This window comes from Rattus norvegicus, chromosome 1 (genome assembly GCF_021556685.1).
Source record: "Rattus norvegicus strain SHRSP/BbbUtx chromosome 1, alternate assembly SHRSP_T2T, whole genome shotgun sequence".
NCBI classification, from domain to species: Eukaryota; Metazoa; Chordata; class Mammalia; order Rodentia; family Muridae; genus Rattus; species Rattus norvegicus.
This window is the reverse complement of record NC_141534.1, coordinates 208,988,651-209,011,868: the sequence shown is the minus strand read 5'-3', so window position 1 is coordinate 209,011,868 and position 23,218 is coordinate 208,988,651. Positions and strand designations below refer to the sequence as shown.

At 47.6% G+C, this 23,218-nt stretch overlaps 2 protein-coding genes across 14 annotated transcripts in view; both read left to right on the top strand.

Annotated features, from left to right (window-relative positions):
• Positions 1 to 7,531, top strand: part of Ifitm6 (interferon induced transmembrane protein 6) — a 40,201-nt gene extending 32,670 nt beyond the window's left edge. For 6 of the 13 annotated variants that reach the window (XM_087561344.1, XM_087561354.1, XM_087561331.1 and 3 more), the window contains 3 exons: positions 6,056 to 6,103; positions 6,334 to 6,433; positions 7,057 to 7,531. In XM_087561344.1, the coding sequence (XP_087417470.1) occupies positions 6,056 to 6,103; positions 6,334 to 6,433; positions 7,057 to 7,224 (316 nt within the window). In that variant the 3' untranslated portion in view covers positions 7,225 to 7,531. 13 annotated transcript variants of the gene reach the window in all.
• A 4,823-nt stretch (positions 7,532 to 12,354) lies between these two features.
• Ifitm3 (interferon induced transmembrane protein 3) lies at positions 12,355 to 13,507 on the top strand. The gene is given in 2 exon segments (NM_001136124.3): positions 12,355 to 12,688; positions 13,203 to 13,507. Coding segments are annotated over 2 exon segments (414 nt in total). The 5' UTR covers positions 12,355 to 12,439; the 3' UTR covers positions 13,368 to 13,507.
• The last annotated feature ends 9,711 nt before the right edge of the window (positions 13,508 to 23,218 follow it).

The window sequence follows — 23,218 nt, the reverse complement described above, 5'->3', positions numbered from 1 at the left end:
TTTGTGTGACAGTTTGGCTTGCAGCTGTTCTAGGAACTAAACCAGCTTTTTATCTTCCTGGAAGGGAGGGGTCCTTGTGCTCGGAGGTTTGTGGTGGGAATTTTCCCACTGGCCCTAGATCGGCCCCAACTCTGGCTCTTTTGGTGTGACAGTGGCAATAACAATAATAGGAAACTGAAGAGTCCTGGGGGATGACCAGGGCAGAAAGGAGAGAGAGAGATCAGAGCGAGGCTGAAGGAGAGAATGAGTCAGAGAAGCAAAAACACGATCACTGGAAGGGCTCCAGTGAGCTGTCAGGCTGTAAGGACTGAATGTTTCAAACACTTCAGACCCAGGAACCATAGCACTAGCTGCTGCCTAGGGCGGATGACTCCGGACTCCTCAGGCCTTTACAAGAGCTGTAACATCTGTCTATCACCGTAGGACTGAGAGTTCTGGTCTCACTATGAGCTGCTTGTAGCTGGCTGCAGATGCTGCTTTTTACTAAAGGAAAGGACAGCTACCAGGACCAGGGCTGCTGGAAGGGCTCATGGAAATGATCTTCTGGGACTACCTATGATTTCTGCTCTCTCCAACCTGGCTAAAGAAGACAGACCCCCCCCCCCCCGGCCAGCTGAGTGCTCCTGAGGGACTGAACCGCCACACACACACACACACACACACACACACACACACACACACACACACACACACACACAGAAGTCCTGTGCTTCGAGCTGTTTCTCAGGACTCTCTTGGTTTGGAGATTTTCCTGTGTGTCCTTTGAAGCCGGCCTTGACATGCCCCTCTCTGTTTTGATTCGGCAAACTATGTTATTTAATTCTTTGGTCTTTGAGATGTATATTTTAAAATAAAAGATTAAATTTAAAAGTTTTCTTGCTTTAGGACCTAAGGGTATTCCTTTCATGAGTTAGATAAGCTAGTACAAAGTGCACTAGTTTAGAAAGGGCCAGTTGGCTTCACGTCTTGCTTGTAGCTCAGGTTTTTTTTTTTTTCTTTCTTTTTTTTTTTCCTTTTCTTTTTTTCAGAGCTGGGGACCGAACCCAGGGCCTTGCGCTCGCTAGGCAAATGCTCTACCGTTGAGCTAAATCCCCAACCCCGTAGCTCAGGTTTTTAATAATATTTGCAGAAAAGCTAAGATCTGCCTAACTTTCAAATAGCCTCTTGTGTTTCTTTTGTAGTAAGGTATCTCCCCCAAAATTTAAGTATCAAAGGGACACACCTTATCGTCTTTGGCTCATGGCTAAGATTTTCTAATGTAAGTTATTGCATCTGCTTCTGTGTGTGTGTTCCTGTGCCCCCACCCCTCCTGAGGTCTTACACTGTAGCCCATTCTGGCTGGCAACTCATGGCCCATGTTGGCCTCCTACTCATGAGCATCTTTCTCTCACAGCCTCCTTATTGCCGGGGTTACGGATGTGAGCCACCATACGGTGCCCCATCATGTTTTCTTTCTCTGATTGCTATGGCTCAGTTTTTGAAATTAAGCTTTTGTTTCTACATTTTTCTAACTCTTGATGAGGACATTAATGTTACAGAAACTCGGTCTTGGATGAGTGTGCATCCCCATGGGCTAATAAAAAAGTAAATATATATTTTAAACAAAAGGCAATATTTGGTCAAGGATCTGGCTGCATCTGAGTGGTGGTCCCTCAGGGGAAGGGAATACCTCAGGCTGCTCACAGCAGTGCTGGGCTGTGTCTCTGGACACATGGCTGACACAAAGCCGAGAAAGTAAATCATTGCATGTTGGGTATAAGCATCATTTCAGCTCTCATAAATCTAATTACTTGATAAAATTATTGACCAAAGTCATTAGAGTCAGGTCTTACCAGCCATCAGGGCATATTGACCTACGACTCCAGAAGACACTGGGGTTACTTCCTGTGCTATATCTTTATGATACTATTATATTCTATTTACTCTGTCTATAAACAACATTGATTACTGGCCAGCAGTAATATTACGAGGCAGAATTTCAGCTTTATGTTACGTCTATACAGGAGGAAAAGATAAAAGAGAGCTCTACTTAAGAGGTTTGAAGAAAAATAAGTGCTTGGATAACTTGAATGCTCCTAGAACCCTTAGAAATGTAGAAGACCAAGCCAGCGTCTTCAAGTCTGTAGTGAACAGAAGCACTTTGAAGCTTGCGAGTCTCATGAAAAGAGATATCCACATAGAGCCCTTAGCCTTGGGTACAACGAAGGCAAACTGTCCCTCGGAGTACAGTGGGCAAACACACTTTATCTGTTACAGAATTCCCTAACAAGAAAGGCAACCTCAAGACAGCCAGGCTCCCTCGCTTCTGTTGACTTCCGAACATCTTTCTAATCTCTTTGGTGATTCATACCCATCGTTCAAGTTAAAGTAAATGACGTGCTGTCGCTAAATCTCTAGATGTCTTAAAGATCAGGTACCATGGAGAATCTTCTCTACTCCAGACTTCTTCATGTGGAAAAGCCATATGGTTTGGGATCTGTTAGCAAACCTGGTCTGAAGTGCAGTAAATCTGGTGTGCAGAAGCAGGAAGGTTTCTAGAAATTACGAAACGGCACGGTTCACTGAAATTGTGAAAGGGCAGCTTTCAGTTTTGCCTGTAGGTGATAAACAGCACCCAACTGCTCTCTTCCCAGTTTTCACTAGAAAACTAAGGTGGGGAAGGGTTGAGGGTTCTGATCTCCAGACGGAGACCAAGGACTGACTGATCATACCAGACCGACGACACGGCGGAATCTGGACTCCATAAAAAGGAGGCGCCTAGTGCCGGATGGTAACAGTCTATCCAGTGATCTCAGCATTCAGTACTGAGGAACCCTCAGAGAATCCCCAACTGTCCCAGGGCTCAGCACTGCTCACTCCCCCACTGCTGGTGGAGCCTCCCTGAAATGCCTTCTGTTTATCCTCTCAGTCATCTGTCTGGATGTGGTCTTGTACCTTGCTTCTGCAGTTTGATTTAAGATCAAGACTCAGCTCAAACCTGTGACCCTGCTTGTCTCTGTAGTGGTGTGTGCTTTCAGTGTTCAAACTTGGGAAGCAGGGGCAGGTGGATCTTTGTGAGCTTGAGGCCACCCTGGTGTACATAGACCATTCCAGGCTATCAAGGATTATAACAGGGACAACCCTGTCTACAGGGAGGGAGAAAAAGAGGGAGGAGAGAGAGGGAGAGACAGAAATAGAGACGGGGAGAGTTACACACACACGCGCGCGCGCACACACACACACACACAGAGAGAGAGAGAGAGAGAGAGAGAGAGAAGATTCATCTGGAAAATGACTGTTAGCAAAACTGACATAGCTTGTGAATTTATTATTTATTGTCAGTCAATATATTTTGAGACTGTGGGAAGATGCAAACATTCCTACCTGTTTCTGGCATAGCTCTTTCACAACTCATGCACTCTGGCTACACAGACAGACCTTGTGTCCCCACCACTTTTCAGATGAAGAGCCGTACGTACGTACGTACTGCAGTGGACTGATCTGAGGCTGCAAATAGCTTTATGGTAACTGTGTAGGTAAAGGAGGTCCTGACCCCCGGGGGCCAGATAGTTCCTAACAAGACTCAGATGTGTGTAAGAGACACCATACCCTCTCTTCCCTGCCCTCAGGGTATATCTTGTTGGTGTAAAATCTACACAGTTTTCTCAGCACCTTTTGGCCAAGGGAGACACAGATATAAGATGGGCTAGGGTGAAAGGCATTGTCTCAGTTTCCTTTCATTCCTGTTTTCCCACTAATTGGATCCTTCCTCAATCTCTGTTGCCAGAGTATGAAGCCAGCTACAAGAAGTGGACACTGCATTTTCCGTCTGGCTATATGTTGGCTTGGCTCTAACTTTGCTTACCAAGTATCTCTGGGATTGTAAAGCTGGTACCTCTCCCCTTCAGCCCAAGCTGAGCATACGGTGCCTACTTTTCATGCAGGTCTGAAAAGTAGCAGAGGGGTCTGTGCTACTCCCTTGGGTAGTGGCCACGTGGAGAAGCTCATTCTACAGCATGTGCTGCCGTGTACAGGGCACTCCTGATAAACCAGAGCTCTTACCCACAAGCGCAGTCGCACAAGCGCAGTCGCTCCTGTGCACGCCCTCTTATGCCAAGCTATGCTGTCAAAAGAAGAAAGCATTAGAAGTGGTTCTGCAGTCTGAAGAAAATGACCACACAACTAAAATATTTTGGCCAACAAAAAGTTTTAGGTTCCCAGAACCTATAACAATGACCCAAGCTTTCAGGTCCAAGGTGTCTGATACCCCCTTCCGGTGTCCTCAGGCCTTTGTACTCATGTTCACAAACACCCCCAAAGACACAGAACATTCAAAATTATAAAAATAAATCTTTTTAAAAATTATTGATGAGGGCTGGAGAGATGGCTCAGCGGTTAAGAGCGCTGACTGTTGTTCCAGAGGTCCTGAGTTCAAATCCCAACAACCACATAGTCGCTCATAACCATCTCTAACAGGATCCGATGCCCTCTTCTGGTGTGTCTGAAGACTGCTACAGTGTACTTATATATAAGTCTTAAAAAATTGCTGAAATATACGTGCCGTACTTTATTTTAAAATTATCTTCACCACCCCCCTTACTGAGTATATTGGTTAGCTCTGAGCATCAGCTTGACACAGCCTACAATCATCTGGGCAGAGGGTCTTGAAGAGGAATTCTCTGGATCAGGTTGGCCTGTAGGCCTATTTATGAGGGAGTGTCTAGTTTGTTAATAGATACAGGAAGACCTAGTCCACTGTGGAGAATGCCATTCTCTAGGCAGGGGTGGTCCACAAAGTGTAAGAGAGGAGAAATCTAGCTGAGGGCAAGCAGGTAAGTAGGCATCACACAATCGACGCATCTCTCTGCTCCTGACTGCGGTTGTGCTGAGACTGCCTGAGTTCCTGCCTTTACGTTCCTGGGACGATGTGTGGATGTGTGTTTACCTGGAGTTATAAGCAACTAAACCTTTCCCCTGTAAATTGTTTATTGCCGGGGTATTTGTCATAGCAGCAGAACTGGAGCCAGAACCAAGTCTTCAAAACCAGAAGGTACTTTCTATGCTAGGCACTTGATGGGTGCAACCCACCACGAGCGACAGGCCGCTGGTCACAAAACTGCCTTAAGGAAGATCCAGCACAGATGTCCAGGCTGATAGGACAAGTCATCCTATCCTTGGTGGCCTTGCCATGCTGAGGACTACTGGTCTTGGGCCTTCTGAGCACACAGCAGGAGCAGGTAGTCTAGGATCTGTGGTGTGAGGAGAGGGCCAGGGCCTGGGGATGGGGACTGCTTCAGGATCTTAGTGTCTGTCATTCAGGGGGAAACTGAAGAGCACATTCAGAACTTGCTTATTTCTTTCCCATCCTGTTTCTCCATCTTTCCGTCAGGGTGTACTGAGGCAAGAAGAAATAATTGCAGTGTCAGGAAGGTCTTGGTCAACCGGGCATTGCAACTCCTGTGGCCCCACTGGGTGTGGTCCAGACCCATCCATCTTTCCCCCCCAAACTCCAAGTCTTTTAGTAAAAAGATGAAGGATGAGAAGGAAAAGTGGAATCACACGAGTAAGTTAGGCTAGCACGGGAAGGACTGCTCCCACGTGCCTGGAATAAATCATGCAGTCTCCCAGCCTGTAAGCAGAGCCCCGGCCAGAAAGGCACCGTACTGACGATCAGTCCTGGCACAACAGGGCTGACTGATTTGTAGCTCTTCCACCCTGGTCTGAAGCAAGTCAGCCAGTAAGAGGACATGGATTTGTGCAGAGAAGCCTCCTATCGTGAGGACTAGCCTTGGGCACCCGGGGATGGGATGGTAGAAGGCTTCAGGGTTCCTGGCTAGGGAAATAGCTGCTGTGAGTATTGGCTTTGGGCTGGGGAGACTCCCGGGCCTGGAGAAAAGCACTGGAATAAAATACTTTTATTCTAAGTAGAGAGGTAGAGTGTTAAGTCCTGAATTGGGTTCCAGTGCAGAAGGTTCTCCGGATCTCTGCCCTTCTTGAACCCTGTCCTAGTGTGATTACCATTCAGTAATCTGTTTCCACCTCCCACTTCTCAGATAGTTCATTGGTTTGCAAACAGGAACAGAAATTTTGGAGAAAGTAGAACTTCGAAGAGGCCATTGAGGAGGTAAGGGTGGAGTGGGGTGGGGGTGGGGGAGTGTGTGGGGGTGGAGCTATCCTATGTAGCCCATCCCCAGGCATCTGGATCTTATCTCACAAATGGTTCTATAAAAGTGCCCATGACTCCACCACTCATATGAGCTTCTCTGAGACAAGAGTTTTCTTTAAGCACAAAAACATGGTTAAAGAGGATCCTGGCTCAGCTCCGGCGCCATCCACTGTGGTTTACATCAACAGTGACACTATCCAGCCGGATTATGTCGCCTGGTCCACATTCAGCACAATTTTCCTGAACAGCTGCTGCCTGGGTTTCATTGCCTATGTCTACTCTGTGAAGGTGAGTGTTGTAGAAGGCATGTATGAGGTTATGGCTCCTCCTGCCCTGGACAGGACAGGGCACCTTGGACATGTGCAGCCCGTGTTTTTGTATTTGTGACCCTCTGTTTGGTGTCCTGAATGTATAGACTGTGTAAATACCATATAGAATGTATATGTGGGTTGTACGTTGGAGACTCTCCTATGTAGGCAAAGGGAGAGAATGCCCAGAGATTCTGGGATGAGATTGTCTTCACTCTAGTTTAGAGGAATTTGCTCTACTGTTTAGTTTCTTTTTTTCAGAACTGAGGACCGAACCTAGGGCCTTGAGCTTGCTAGGCAAGTGCTCTACCACTGAGCTAAATCCCCAACCTCTAGTGTTTAGTTTCTGAAATGCCCCTTCACCCTGCAGCCTGTGGTACCAGGCTGGGTACAGGTGAGACTTATAAGAAATGACACCCCCATGGTGAGGTGAGCAGCCAGCACTTGGGTCTGCTGGATGGTCCTAGTGTGTGAAAGGGATAGGGGTCACTGACCTGAGGAAGGAGATTGCACTGGGCAGGAAGGACAATGAGGGAACTGAGGCAGAGCACCTGGCTCTCAAAGACTTGCTCCGAGGTCACACACTGATCTTGTCTCTTTCAGTCCAGGGACAGGAAGATGGTGGGCGACATGAATGGGGCCCAAACCTACGCTTCAACTGCCAAGAAACTGAACATCATTGCTGTGGTCATCTCCGTCGTCTGCTTCATCATACTTATCATTTTATACAGTGCAGGGATAACAAGCCTATCCTATAGCCGACATAATTAGAACCTACTAGTTAGGTACTAACTAGTTAGTTAACTAATTATTAATTAACTAAACTAGTACCTAATTTAGTACCTTTAGTACCTATTAGATATAAGAGTAGGACTCCATGAAGTATGTGTTCTTGATATCAGAGTCAATGGTCTAAATTCTCCCATGCACTGTCTTCGTGAAGAAAGTGTGCATGTACACCACCCTTCATAGATGCCCCTTATCCTGGTCAGAGGCCTTGACCTGTCAGTTTACCTTCCCACATCTGTTTGTTCTCAGTGGATTCAATAAAGTGCATGTGGTACCCTTTGTGCTATGACTCATTGTCCCCTGACTGGTCCTGTACTAAGCTTACTCAAAGTTTCCCTGACTTCCTTCTTGTTGAAGAGGAGTGGGGGGGCAGGGGTGTGGATGGGGAGGGGGTGGGTGGGTGGAGGTTGTAGTGCAGGGCATCCACACCTAAGCAGATTTCCTCAGGATGGAGACAGCAGCTGACAAGCATCCTGAATAGTGTCCTCTTTTACTTAGCAGGCACAGACAGGCAGTAACTGAGCATTGCCTACGCCCGGCTCCATGTCCCTAGAGTACACAGAAAGGGTGTAGAACTGTGCACTAATGAGTTTTAAGCCAGGGATAGAGGACAAGGCCCAGGGTCCTCCCTTTTTAGGAGGAAAAAACCCTTGACCCAGACAAGCTGTGTTCAAGATCTCTATGGAGGTCTCCCACTTGGATTCTGACCCTTCTCACACACATCTTACAGGTTTATTTCAGGTCAGGGATGGGCAGTGGGAAATGAACACTGAATCTTCAATGCTAGGTGCCATGGCTGATCCAGTGTACTTCAGATCCTGAAGTAGGGTGGGGCATATCTTAAGAGACCTCTGCAACGTTCACCATTAGTTTGCTCTCAAAATTCACCTGTAGGCATAACATTTTTTGCAACCTACTTTTAATAAGGGCTCAGCCTCTCCTCTAACCCACCACCCAGCAGAGGCAGTGGAGGAGAAAAGTTATTAGGATGGGGGAAGTGGTCCTGTTCAGCGATAGTTCCTTAGGGGAGCGCTCAATCTTCTTGGGCAGCAGTTCAGTCCTGTAGCAAACACCAAATACGACTCAGCAGCTGCAGACTGGTTCTCTAGGCAGGCAGACACCAAGCATGAACCAGCAGCTTCAGTCCAGTCCTTTCAGCAAGCAGACACCAGGCACAAACCAGCAACTGTAGCTTAATCCTGAAGAAACTTTCAGGCTTGCCAAGGGGCCCGAGGGAAGGCTGCAGAAGCTGCAAGCTTCTGCAGGAACCTCACAAGCAGTTCTTGGTTGAGTTTCTCTCAATGACAATGTTATCACAAGTTGAGCTCAACAAGGCTATGCAAGGCGAACCAATACACATGTGTCTTCAGTGAAGAATAGCAAGGCAGTGCAAACCACAACAGTGTTCAGTGCTCGTTTCCCACCATCTGTGGGGGTCATATCTACACTCCTTCATCAAGCACTCTTTCACGTGTCTGCTATATCTAAACATCCTTTCACCTGTGTCTGCTTTAGGAAAGCAGTCTTTTATGTGTTTGCTTTAGCAAGACATCCTTTCACCTGTGTGCCCCAGCAAAACAACATTTACTATAACTAACTTTCAGAAGAACCACAGGTTTCCACTTCATTCACCTCTCCTCTTCCTGGATGCCCTGGAGCCTGCATTTCCACCTCATTTTGGGCACCCCAAATTAGAAGTCTTAGGAGCCCTCCGGGGTTGGTACTGTCTCCCTGTGTTGGTATGTGGGTTCTAGTCCTGGGGTCTGAGATAATGTAAGGCCCTAAAACTCATCTTGTGAGGGTAAGTGGTGTTAGAGATGCCCACTTCACCAAGGTCCAGGCTTCTGGAGCAATATCAGTTCCTTCACTGTCTTGGGAAGATGAGCCTGTCTTAGGAAGACAGAGACCCTAATAGCAGTGGAGACAGGATCCCACTGGTAGAGCTGCTATCATACTGGAAGGGAATGACCAAGTCCTAGGGAAACCAAGACCTTTTCAGATTGCACCAGGAAGGAACAAGAGTTTTTTTAGAAGAACCCAGGATGCAATTTCTACTAAAACTCATGGTCCTGGGGTGAACTTCAGAGTGCTCATCCTCAGTCCTGGGCCTATGACTGAAGAAAGGTAGAGACTTCAGGATGAGAATCACAGTCTCTACCGCCACACTTCGGTCCTTCCTAATGCTTCGTATGAGCAATGTGTGGGCAGTTATCCTGAGGGCACGGAAACCCCAGACCTGTTAGGCACTGGTGGACACAGGAGGCAGGCCATGATCTCTAGAATGAGCATCATCCTAACCACTTGTTTGTGGTAGAACATATGAGACTAGATATGCCTAGTGTTTACAGCAACCCACGAATGAGTCCACAGTGGGGCTGCTCAGCCATGAAGAGTCCCTCCACTCACTTCCCACTCACCAAATGTGTAAGAGCAGAAGCAAGGGAAGTCATTATAACTTCCCATTGTGTTGGTGGCCTTCAGGGCAAGGTTAGGTGGTCAGCTGGTTGGCAGTAGACTCCAGGTTGCTCCCTATCTGATGCCAGAGTGTAAACAAAACAATGTCTTATCCTGAGAGGACAGCAGAGGAACCCCCACCCCTGACCTACACTGAGACAATGGGCTCCTTGCAGATCCATCATTAGGAGTCCAGTTGGAGATCAGTTCCAGGTATCTGATGTGGATCTGAAAGGTAAGGGACACTAAATCAGAGACAAGGAACACTGGCTAGAACTGTCCCTTGACAGCAGATCAAGGGCAGAACCCAACAGGTAAAATGTCAACAATTGTGCATCATGGGTAGAAGTGGATCATCCTGGATGGAGCAGAACGCTGGCCCTGACCTTTGCTCTTGCATCAGGGTTTGTCAATCCCTGTCCCTCTGATGATCCCTGGGGCAACAGAGATTGCCCTTAGCACTGAACAAAGAAGATAGAGAAATCCAAAGACCGAGTCTCAAGGAATGTCCCATATGGGAAGGAGAAAGAGGTCTTCTGTTCAGCTCACTTGGGGGGCCACATGAAGACAATGACTAGGGTGAACATTCACACAGGGCTGAATATAGCTCCCCACCTCTGTGGGTGGAGAGATGAGTCTGGGGATTGAATGCATGTGAAGGCCTTGATATAGCATAGCCCTCATGGCTCACCAAGGCTGCCAGGCGAGAGGAAATAGGATCCTAGTGACTGAGAGAGGCAGAGAAGTTTGAGATGACCATTAACTTTCAGGATGGTCTCTGTCATGGCTGTGTGAAAATCCAGAAGCAAGTGTATTTGCCTTTAGGAATATTGTGAGACCATAGTAAACAGCTACAGCTGAAATTGAATATTGTTAACTATTTGAAAAAGTTATACCAAGATCCAGTATTCCTGAAACCAGGTCGTGTTGTGACCATAGTATGCCACTTGCTATCATTTACAAGCTCAGGGGTCATTTATATTATTTTATCTCTCACATGGCTGAAAGGCAACAGGAAGATGTGAGAAGAGCAGCATGACGTAGGCCTTGTTGAAGAGTATTCCACAGAACACAAAGAAATAGCCTATCAGAATCCATCAGAAACCACCACTTTCAGGCTCCGATCAGAGTCCGCACAGACAGACCAAAGCCCTACTCTGTTACATGGTACCCCTGAGGCCTGGCAGGAGCCTCTGTGAGGTAGGTATGTCCATGACTTTTTCACAGATGTTGACTAAACCAGCACCAGCAAATAGGATTGCAAAGAGGGGTGTCTGTCGGAGACACTGATGTCCCTGTGAAGAACTCAAGAAATACTGAAATGAGTAGAACCTGGAAACTGGAGAATCCCCAGCCCCCAAGACTCAGCTCTAGGAAGGATGGGTGCTACAGAGCTCCTTGCAGGAGGTCTAGTAGCCTGGTCCTTACAGAGCCACCAAGATAGAATGTGGGTACAACTCCTAACAAAAGAAGATAGGCCAGGCCTCCCAGTTATCAGGGAAGGACACTAAACTGAATCCTCCAGTATGGTCAGGAGTGGCTTTCCTGGCCACAGCCCTCACCCCACCATACATTTGAGAAAGCTTCTCTGGCATGACGGAGGTCCTTGGTGACCATTCCACTAGCACTAATAAATTATGATAGGGCAAGAGGGGAAAAGAGTTGGCATAGCACAAACATGCCAGCTCAGGACCATGAGGTCATAGCCAAGTGACTTAAGACCATTTAGTTCTTGGCTTAGGGCAAAAAGAAACACAGAGAAGTGTTAGCATTTTGTCTAGGCTCCGTCCCACAGTTATCCAGCAACAGCCAGGTGTGCTTGACTTACTTTAAAAGGGGTTGTTCACCCCCTCCTCTCTCTTTTGCTTTCTTGTTCTAGTTCTGTCCTTTCCCTCCTGCTCCACCTCCTCTCCCCATTCCCCACCACCTCTGTCTCCAGTGCTCATGGCTGGCTCTACTCTCTCTCTCTCTGCCTTTCTGTCTCTACTACCCTCTTAACTCCCCTCCCCATGCCCTTATTAAACTCTATTCTCTACTATACTGTCCTTGTTTGTCCTGTGGCTGGTCCCTCGGGGGTAGGGATGCTTCAGCATGGGCCCACAGAGGCACCCCCTTCCCCCACATCTGGCTACACATCTACCAGAGATATTCCTTCTCCCTCCTTACCTTTCATAAAACACAACAAGAAGTACCGTTCACCCCAATGTCAACTTGAACCGAAGCCAGTAGAACTGGCCTCCATAGTGAGTGCAGTGGGCTCTCTTTTTTTTCGGAGCTGGGGACCGAACCCAGGGCCTTGCGCTTCCTAGGTAAGCGCTCTACCACTGAGCTAAATCCCCAGCCCCTGGGCACTCTTTATCGCTGAGAGAATAGAGGGTTTTTGGGGGCCTGGCTGGGACTTTGATAAGGGATAGTGAGGTTCTATCTGCAGCTGTTAGCATGAGCTTGGTAGACTCCAGGAACCCCTCACTCATAAGCACCGAGGTTTGGGCCCTGGGACAAGTCCTGACTTGGATTCCTGGCCGGGAAGTTCCCCTGATTCACAACCCTTCCTGACATCCTGCCCTGGAGTAATTTGATCCGCAGGCTTTTTAGATCCCCGCCTCTCAGAACGCAGACCAGTTTCATTAAGCCAAAATTCAGGAAAAGGAAACTTCTGAGAACCGAAACTGCTGGAGAACAGTCCGACAGAGCCACAGAACTCTCCATCCTCTACCTTTCGCTGCTGCTTTTGCTCGGTACCATGAACCACACTTCTCAAGCCTTCGTGAACGCTGCCACTGGGGGACAACCCCCAAACTACGAAAGAATCAAGGAAGAATATGAGGTGTCTGAACTGGGGGCACCCCACGGATCGGCTTCTGTCAGAACTACCGTGATCAACATGCCCAGAGAGGTCTCTGTGCCTGACCATGTGGTCTGGTCCCTGTTCAATACGCTCTTCATGAACTTCTGCTGCCTGGGCTTCATTGCCTATGCCTACTCTGTGAAGGTGAGTGTGCTAGAGGTGGGGGTGATGGTGTAAGGAGGTGTGTGTGAGCCTGAAGTCCATCAACCCAGATGGCCCCATGTGTGTCCTTTGTTTAAAATAAGTTTGTGTGCATTCTTCCTTCTGTGGGGTATGTGCGCGCGCGTGTGTGTGTGTGTGTGTGTGTGTGTGTGTGTGTGTGTGTGTGTCTTAAAGACTCTCCCGTGCAGATGCAGGGTGAGGCTGCCTGGGGATTCTGGAGTCAGACTTTCCTAGTGCAGTCGAGAGGAATGCCTATAGTGCCCCTTCACCTTACAGACTGGGAGGCTGGCCTGTGTGGAAAGTGCTCCGGAGATTCAATAGTCCATGGAGGGCTGAACAACAAGTGCTAGGGCCTCCCGGATGATCAGAGTATGTAAAATGTTCCTGACCTAAGTCGGGGAGATGCAGTCCACAGGGAGTATGACAGGAAAACTGTCAGAGCATTTGCCTATCAGCTCCAGGGCCACTGACCATCTATCTATGTGCTCTGCTCCAGTCTAGGGATCGGAAGATGGTGGGTGATATGACTGGAGCCCAGGCCTACGCATCCACTGCCAAATGCCTGAACATCAGCTCCCTGGTCCTCAGCATCCTCATGGTCATTATCACTATTGTTACTGTCGTCATCATTGCTCTTAATGCTCCTCGTCTCCAGACTTGATAGAGGATTCTGGTTTCTGATCCTGACGTGCTCCACCATCTGCAGCTGCATCCCTCCTTGCCCCTCTGCCCCTCCCGACACGCAGGTGTAACACTCATCTATCCACAATGGATTCAATAAAACGCACTTGATAGCCATCATCCTTGGGCTGCTTTTATTCATCCTACCCCTCAATCTTCCTCGCTCTGAGGTGGGCATGTAGGCTATCCTCAATTTGGCGGTAGTTTCTGACCTACCGTTGTGGACATTTACTGGCCAAAGTCCTGAGGGGTATTTTGGCTGCTCCAGGCAGGGAGAACCGAAGCTTCATCTGACCCTGGCTCTATATCTCCAGGGCACCCAGTCCAGTTCAGAAGTGGAGGAGCAGGCCTGGGTCCTTGTTCTTCATGTGGGCTTTCCAGGATTCGCAGGGTGCTGTGGTGGGGGCCTGGTGTCCCCTGCTGGTCCCATAGCAGCGTTGCAGTTAATTCCCGGTTTGCCCTGGAGCCCCCTGCCGGCATTCTGCATATATGTGGCCAGATGACACTTCTACATCCCCCCACCCATTCCCTGACCCTATCTGCTAAGGGAGAGTGCCAATCATGCCCTTGGGACGAGGCGGTCCGGTCCTAGGACCCACATTTCCACTTCACTTAGGTGCATTGAGTTTATGAGTCTCCCGGGGATGGATCAGCGCTGTCTGTCTCTGTTAGTGCTGGGGTGAATCATTCATCTCACGGGTGCCTTTCCAAGGACACTTATTTCTGGTTCCCAGAGGCAAGCACCTCAAGAGTTGCCTGGGTCTTCTCCCTGTGTCTATTGGACTCCATTTGTCCTCCTAAACCATTGTGGTGGGTTTTAATGTCACCACAATAGCCAGGGCAGCACGATGGATCTGAAGTACCTTGGGTGGGGGGAGGCGCTGTCACGGTTACAGCCAGGAATTGGGAGTGGGCGTGGTGGGTAGAAAGGAGTGGGGGCACTTTTGCAAGTTAAAGGATTTGGGTTTCTTTTGCAAGTTAAAGGAGGGTGTGTGGAAAGAAGGTTTGGCAAATGTGGTTACAGGCTAACTCTGAGGAAGGGAAGGTGAATAAAATAAGGTTCCTCTGCTGGTAGGAGACCTCCCTCTGGGGCAAGCAGCTATGGTTTCCCAGAACACACTTTTATAAAGGGATCTTGCCTTATTGGGGATTGGTTGAGTACTAAAGGGGTACAAAGGAAGCAGGATAGAGATCTATTCTGTCTTCTTCACTGAGAGTTAAGAAACTTGATAAAGCCAAAATTGCCTTCATGCGTGTCATAATACTTCCTGGGTTTTTGTTTGTTTGTTTGTTTGTTTGTTTCACTGTGTAGCCCTGCCTGTCCTGGAACATACTCTGTAGATCAGGCTGGCCTCGAACTCTGAGATCTGTCTGTCTCTGCTTCCCGAGGGCTGAAATTAAAGATGTATGCCACCCCTGCCTGGTTCCTATCTTAGTACTTAACAAACTTACTGTTTTAAGACGTCTTGTCCTGACATTTTTTCCTGGTTGTCAAGGGTCAAACCTTACCTCCTTTACAGAAGACCTTAAAGGGGACGGAAGCTCTCAGGGCAGAGAGGGCAGTGCTGGGCTTCTGCTCCGTTACTGCAGTATCTGATGGAAGATGATCCTGGGGACTGGGCAAGGCTAACAGGAGTTGCTGAGGGACAGGCAAGTTTTCTGTACAAAACCCTGGTTAAAAATTGACCTAGCCCACAACTCTGCTTAGGGAAGGGGAGCTTTTGGGGGCCTTGGAAGTCTTTTCAACTGAGGTAAAACAGTCACAGCATCTCGTGGTCCTTGTTCAGAGCCATAGCCAGGCCCCACACAGTCTCTTCCATGCCTAGAGCACCTCTGTCTTAGTTAGGGTTTCTACTGCTGTGGTAAAACACTATGACCAAAAGCAACTTTTATTTGGAGGAGCACTGTTTGATGGCTTGCTCCCCACGCCTTGCTCAGTGCACGTTCTTATACCGGCCAGGAGCCCCTTTTCAGGGGTGGGTACCATTCCCGGGGAGTTGGGCCCTGTGACATCAGTCATTGCTTTAGGGTAACCATTGCAGTGGTGAAACAGCATGGCCAAAGCAACTTGGGGAGGAAAGGGTTGATTTGGCTTACAGTCCCACACCACTGTTTGTCTTAATGTTTTATTGCTGTGACGAGACACCATCACCACGGCAAGTCTTATAAAGAAAAACTTCTCATTGAGGCTTGCTTACAATCTCAGAGATTTAGTCCATCATCATCATGGCAGAAAGTGTGACAGCAGGTTGGCAGACGAGGTTCTGGAGAGTTCTACATCCAGATAGGCAGGCAGCAGGAAGGGAACTGAGTTGAGGTCCCACAATTTCTTAGTGACACACCACTTCCAACAAAGCCAAACCTGTTCCAATGGGCCACACTTCCTAATAAGGCCAAGCATTCAAACATACAAGTCCACAAATGCCATCTTTATGCAAACCTCCACACTGTTCTTCATTTGAGGAAATCAGGATGGGAACTCATACAGGGTAAGAACTTGGAAGCAGGAGCTGATGTAGAGGCCGTGGAAGGCTGTTGCTTACCGGCTTGCTCCCCATGGCTTTCTCAGCTTTTTTTCTTATAGAACCAGGACTACCAGCCCAGCAGTCAACCTTCCCCTGTCAATCACTAATTTTAAAAATGCTTTACATCTGGGTCTTAGGGCAGCAGTTTCTCAATTGAGGTTCCCTCCTTTCAGAACTTGTGTCAAGTTGACATAACACTACCCAAAACTAGTCATCAATTAAGAAAATGAACCACAGGCCAGTCTGATAGATATATTTTCTCAAATGCACTTCCCACTTCCAAAATGACCCTAATTTGTATCAAAGTGACAATGAAACTAGCCTGAAGCCTACATTCATGGGAGGGCCATCCCCTGCCCTTTCCTGGGCTGACTTGCTGCAGGTTAGTCTGATTGTCAACCTGTATGTATGTCTGTGTACCACATGTGTGCAATGTCCGTGGAGCACAGAAGAGGGTGTTGGACCCCTATAGCTGGAGTTACGAGCGGTTGTTAGCGGCTCCATGTGTGCTGGGAATCAAACCCAGGTCTTCTGGAAGAGCAGCCAGTGGTATTAACTGCTGAGCCATCTCTCCAACCTCACATTTTCTTGATGAGTGATTTATATGTGAGGGCCCAGCCAGGGTGGGTATTCCTGGCTATTTAAGAAGCAGGCTGAGTAAGCCATGGAAATGAACCTGTAAGCAGTGTTCCTATGTGTTCTCTGCATTTGTTCCTACCCTGAGTTCCTGCCTTAGTTTCTCCTAGTGACAGACTGTAACCTATAAGACAAATAAACCTTTTCCTCCCTGTGGTGGTTTCAGTGAGAATAGCCCCTGAGGTTCATATATTTGAATAATTGGCCCCTAGTTGGTAGAATGGTTTGGGAAGGACTAGGAGGTGTGGCCTTGGTGGAAGAGGTTTGTCACTGGAGGGTGAAGTAAGCTTTGCTATTTCAAGGCCTCTCTCTCTCTCTCTCTCTCTCTCTCTCTCTCTCTCCCTCCCTCCCTCTCTCCCTCTCTCCCTCTCTCCCTCTCTCCCTCTCCTCTCTCTTTCCCTTGTGAGCCCCCAACCCCTGTTCCAATGCCATGCCTACTTGACTGCTGCCATGTTTCTGCTATGATAGTAATGGTCTCTGGCCCTCTGGAACCGTGAGCCCTAAAGTAAACACTTCATTTTAAAGTTGTGCTGAAGTCCAGAAAAGGAGGTTTGCAGTTTGCAAGGGAGAAGTCTGATATGATCTGAGGGTGTATCAAGATAGCTGTGTTTACATGGTATGCACTCATTGATAAGTGGCTATTAGCCCAGATGCCTGAATTACCCTAGATGCCTAGAACAAATGAAACTCAAGACGGATGATCAAAATGTGAATGCTTCACTCCTTCTTTAAAAGGGGAACAAGAATACCCTTGGGAGGGAATAGAGAGGCAAAGTTTAGAACAGAGGCAGAAGGAACACCCATTCAGAGCCTGCCCCACATGTGGCCCATGCATATACAGCCATCCAATTAGACAAGATGGATGAAGCAAAGAAGTGCAGGCCGACAGGAGCCGGATGTAGATCTCTCCTGAGAGACACAGCCAGAATACAGCAAACACAGAGGCGTATGCCAGCAGCAAACCACTGAATTGAGAATAGGACCTCTGTTGAAGGAATCAGAGAAAGAACTGGAAGAGCTTGAAGGGGCTCGAGACCCCATATGTACAACAATGCCAAGCAACCAGAGCTTCCAGGGACTAAGCCACTACCTAAAGACTATACATGGACTGACCCTGGACTCTGACCTCATAGGTAGCAATGAATATCCTAGTAAGAGCACCAGTGGAAGGGGAAGCCCTGGGTCCTGCTAAGACCGAACCCCCAGTGAACTAGATTCTTGGGGGGAGGGCCACAAGTGGGGGAGGATGGGGAGGGGAACACCCATAAAGAAGGGGAGGGGGGAGGGGGATGTTTGCTCGGAAACTGGGAAAGGGAATAACACTCGAAATGTATATAAGAAATACTCAAGTTAATAAAAAAAAAAAAAAGATAGCTGTGTTTATTGAATACACCTTTAATACTCTACATTTGTATACTAGCTAGCCGTAAGCAATATTGAATGGAGACTTAATGACTCCAAGAAATATATGATCTCTCTATGGATTTTTTTTAACCCATTTTAGCCCATTTTCCAACATCCAGAATGAAAGAGGTCATTAACCTTATTACCATATTTTTTCTTTGAAGCAAAAGCAGTAAGTTCCCCAAGCATCTAAGTCCCCATTGTTTAATAAGGTTCAGTAACCCCACCAGGTGCCCCTTTTCCATTTCCTCTTTCAGTCTCTCAGCCTTTGCGGTCAGCCTTTGTGGTCAGGGGGGTGCCAGACACTGAGTCCCATGAGAGCAGCTCTCATTCCTCAGAGACATGCATGAGGCAGCATTTGCACCAGGTAGCATAATAACAAATAACATCGTCTCCTAGTCCTGTTCCTTTGTGTCTCAGTCTCACAACACGGCCCGTCCTCCTCCTGAGCTCCCCAAGGGAAGAGCCTGGCATCTTACTCTTTTTCCATTGGCCAAACCATCCTGATTCCTTCAGTGCCTGCTGCTGTCCATGGCAGAGGGGGACCAAGCCAGTCTACCTTCTCATCAGGATCTGCTTCTCATGGGGCACACCAGCCTTGCCATTCCTCCTGTAAGTCCTGTACCAGGGAGTCAATGCTGGGCACTGTTCTATACTTACTAACTGAACTCTCACCTCAACTGCCAAGGCCTCAGGTCTGGGTCCATTGTTTCTCTTGATTGTGTGCTTTCACCCTCCAGACCGAATGCACCCAAGAATTTCTGGCACCATCTTTCAGTGAGTAAATTTTTAACTTCTCTATGCTTGGTGCAAACAGTGGGGCACAATAGGGATTCCTGTGTAGGAGTAGGCAGAGTGATCACTCTGCGTGGTTCCACTGCGGTGGAGACCTTTGCCAAAGAGTGATTTTGTTTAGAGAGACTGCCATTGTACACACCCTCTGCCAAAGCTCATGCAAAATATCCTGAAGGAGAAAAGTGTAAGGAAACTCCCTTAACACACAGTGAGACTCATCAAAGATGAGAGTCAAGGATGGTAGAGAATTGTGGTCTGCCATGTCGATGCGCTGGACCTCTGTCAAGCAGCAGTGATCGTCCACACCAAAGTTGCCTTGGCCATAGTGTCTTATCCCAGCAATAAAAAGGTAAGACAATCCCCAAATTGCTTTTGGTCACAATGCTTATCTCTGCAAGAAAAACAAACTATGAACCCACTCCCCCTCCTCTCTCTCTCTCTCTCTCTCTCTCTCTCTCTCTCTCTCTCTCTCTCTCTCACACACACACACACACACACACACACACACAAAGTCTGTAGGAACACATGACTTTCCTGCAAAAACAATGAGGGAGCTGGGTGACTGTTAGAAACAAGGAAGTTCCCCTTGTGGTGAAGGACACACAATTCATTTGATACTTTATCCTCTTTAGCAACCTTGTGTGGAGCCAGCATTTCAAATTTCATTGCATGGCTGGATGGACGAGGGAGAGGCTGAGAGAATATGACTTCTAGGCCTCCTGCCCTCCCCTAGATGTACTATCTTAACAACCAGAGTCCTGAAAGCTACTGTGGGATCTTCTGTGCCTCCTGACATCGGGCTTTGCAATGACCCCACCTCCAACCCAGGAGTGACATTATGGAGTTCGGTTCTAAAATCCTGAGTGTGGGATGTAGGAATGAACGAAAAACCCAGATTGTTCTCATCCTGGTTTCTTGGCATCTCTTTGAATCAGTCCTGTTGAAGCCTTGAAGGATCCTCATGAACTTTGATCAAGGCAACTTATGGAAGGAAGGATTTATTTGGCTTATGGTTCCAGAGCATTAAGAACATTCCAGAGTCGGGGTTGGGGATTTGGCTCAGTGGTAGAGCGCTTGCCTAGCAAGCACAAGGCCCTGGGTTCGGTCCCCAGCTCGAAAAAAAAAAAAAAAAAAAAAAAAAGAATAGGAAAAAAAAAAAAGAACATAAGAACATTCCAGAGTCTATTATAATGAGAGAGTGTGGTAGCAAGTTGCAGGTGTGTTGGCTGGAGCACAAGCTGAGAGCTCACATCTCAGTCCACAGCAAGAAGCAGAGGGAGACATCTGTCTCCTGTTAGCCACCAATTGGGGATCAATTATTCAATGTATGTGAATATGGGGAATATGGAGGACATCTTATTCATACTATAGGAATTTAATTCTCTATGAATTAGATGCTTGGCCCTAACTGTTGAGAGAGAGAGAGAGAGAGAGAGAGAGAGAGAGAGAGAGAGAGAGAGGAGAAGAGAGAGAGAGAAGAGAGAAGAGAGAAGAGAGAAGAGAGAACTAGTTCTTTAAAATTTACTACTTAGCAAGTTGGCAGCCTGTATCTCAGTTGACACCACACATATGACCCATGAGATAGGGCTGAATAACCCCTTGACATTATAAAACACTTCTGTTTCCTCTCGGTCATGGAATGTTGTGGTGGTTTGAATATGCTTGACCCAGGGAGTGGCATTATTAGGAAGTATGGCCTTGTTGGAGTAGGTGAGGCCCTTTTGGAGGAAATGTGTCACTGTGGGTGTGGGCTTTAAGACCTCATGCTAGCTGCCTGGAAGCCAGTCATCTCCTGTCAACCTTCAGATGAAGGTGTAGAGCTCTCAGCTCCTCTAGCCCCACATCTGCATGGACACTGCCATGTTCCCAACTTGATGATAATGGACTGAACCTCTGAACCTGTAAGCCAGCCCCACTTAAATACTGTCCTTAATCAGAGTTGCCTTGGCCATAGTGTCTTCACAGCAGTAAAACCCTAACCATGTCAAATGTGATGCTTCCTCTGGAATTTGAATTTGGTTAATTGACTGTTGAGAATCCTTCACAGTAGGAGAGGGTGGGGAGGGTCACTGGAACCTCACGGGAGAGTCTAGATACCAGGTCTTGCTCCTCTGTGCCAGCTGTGATTCTGCCATAGTTGCACATGGCCTTGGGGTCTCAGGAGGTGAAAGAGTATATAGAGATTGGAAGAAGTTAATTGGAGGGGCACTCCGCCAGTGTGGCTATGGAAGTTGCAGGATAAGACTTTTATTTTGGGGGGGGGCTGCTTTGGAATAATCTTTGCTTTTAAAGTAATTCCTTACCTATGTTAAATAATCAACAAGAATCTTTTTTTTTTTTAAGATTTATTTATTATAAGTACACTGTAGCTGTCTTCACACACCAGAAGAGGGCACCAGATCCCATTACAGATGGTCGTGAGCCACCATGTGGTTGCTGGGATTTGAACTCAGGACCTCTGGAAGAGGTTAGAGCACTGAGCCATCCCTCCAGCCCCAACAAGAATCTTTTTGGTTCACCAGATTAGACTTGGATGGAATTGTACTTTGATTGGTCATTGAAGTCCAGTAAGGAGGGGATAAATGTTTATTCATGTCTCCCAGGGAAAACGTTCTTGCTACAAGTGGCCTCAGTAGCAGTTGTCCCTCACAGACCAGTAGACAACATTGCAGTTCCACCCCAGCACTTGGAACTAAGGGGGAAACCGCTGTTTCATCAGCTCTCCCTACCCTAGAAGAACACTTCAGGGTAAGCACAGGCAGCCCACGTGCCCCTTTTGCAGCTTTGGGGATAGGGACTGAACTCTCGCTCTTTGGTCTCACAGAATCCCAAGATAGGAATCAAGGCCTAGGCACAAAACAGGCCCCTTCAGGAACGGCTACTTCCTCACTTCAAGGCTTATCCTTCAAGGACATGGAAACCTTCTGAAGAAGGGGATAAGGTAAAAGGTCATCTCTTTCAGCACTGTTTGACCCCAGGCTATGTAGAATGCAAACTACCTCCTTTGCCAGCCTGGGTCTGCTTCTGCCCTCCAGGTATCCAGGCACCGTAGTGCACTGGGCTGGACCAGAAGGAATGAGGCTTAACCAGGCAGGGTAGGACTGGAAAGAGTGAAGCTTAACTGAGCAGAAAGGTGGGTTACCAGGATCTCAACTGGTGTGAGTGGGGAAGAAATAGTCTTTCCAGAACAGTTTTCAGTGAAACAGCACCCCCCTCTCTTTTTATAGGATACTTTTTTAAATTTACATTTCAAATGTTATCCCCTTTTCTGGTTTCCTGTCCAAAACCCCCTATCCCATGTATGACGGTGATCCCCCACCCAAGCACCCACCCCTTCCTGCCTCAGTACCCTGACATTCCCCTATACTGAGGGGTCCAGCCTTGACAGGACCAAGGGCTTCTCCTCCCATTGGTGCCCAACAAGACCATTCTCGGCTACATATGCAGCTGGAGCCATGGGTCTGTCCACGTGTACCCTTTTGGTGGTGGTTTAGTCCCCGGGAGCTCTGGTTAGTTAGTATTACTGTTTTTATGGGGTTGCAAGCCCCTTCAGCTCCTTCAATCCTTTCTCTAACTCCTTCAACAGGGACCCTGTTCTCCATTCAATGGTTGGCTGCAAGCAATCACCTCTCTATTTGTCATGCTCTGGCAGAGCCTCACAGGAGATAGCTAATTCAGGCTCCTGTCAGCATGCACTACTTGGTATTAACAATATGGTCTGGGTTTGGTGGCTGTATGTATATGAGCTGAATCCCCAGGTGGGGCAGTCTCTAAATGGCCATTCCTGCAGTCTCTGCTCTACATGTTGTCTCCATATCTCCTCCTATGAATATTTTTGTTCCCCCTTCTAAGAAGGACTGAAGCATCCACACTTTGGTCGTCCTTCTTCTTGAGCTTCATGTGGTCTGTTAATTAGCTTGGGTAATCCGAGCTTTTGGGCTAATATCCACTTATCAGTGAATGCATATCATGTGTGTTTTTTTGTGATTGGGTTACCTCACTCAGGATGGTATTTCCTAGTTCCATCCATTTGCCTATGAATTTCATGAAGTCATTGGTTTTTAAAAGCTGAGTAATATTCCATTGTGTAGATGTACCACATTTTCTGTATCCATTCCTCTGTTGAAGGGCATCTGGGTTCTTTCCAACTTCTCCCTATTATAAATAAGGCTGCTATGAACATAGTGGAGCATGTGTCTTTGTTGTACGTTGGAGTACCTTTTGGATATATGCCCAGTAGTGGTATAGCTGGGTCCTCAGGTAATGCAATGTCCAGTTTTCTGAGCAACCTCCAGACTGATTTCCAGAGTAGTTGTACCAGCTTGCAATTCCACCAACAATGGAGGAATGTTCCTCTTTCTCCACATCCTTGCCAGCATCTGTTGTCACCTGAGTTTTTGTCCTTTTTTTTTTTTTTTTTTTTTTTCCGGAGCTGGGGACCGAACCTAGGGCCTTGCGCTCGCTAGGCAAG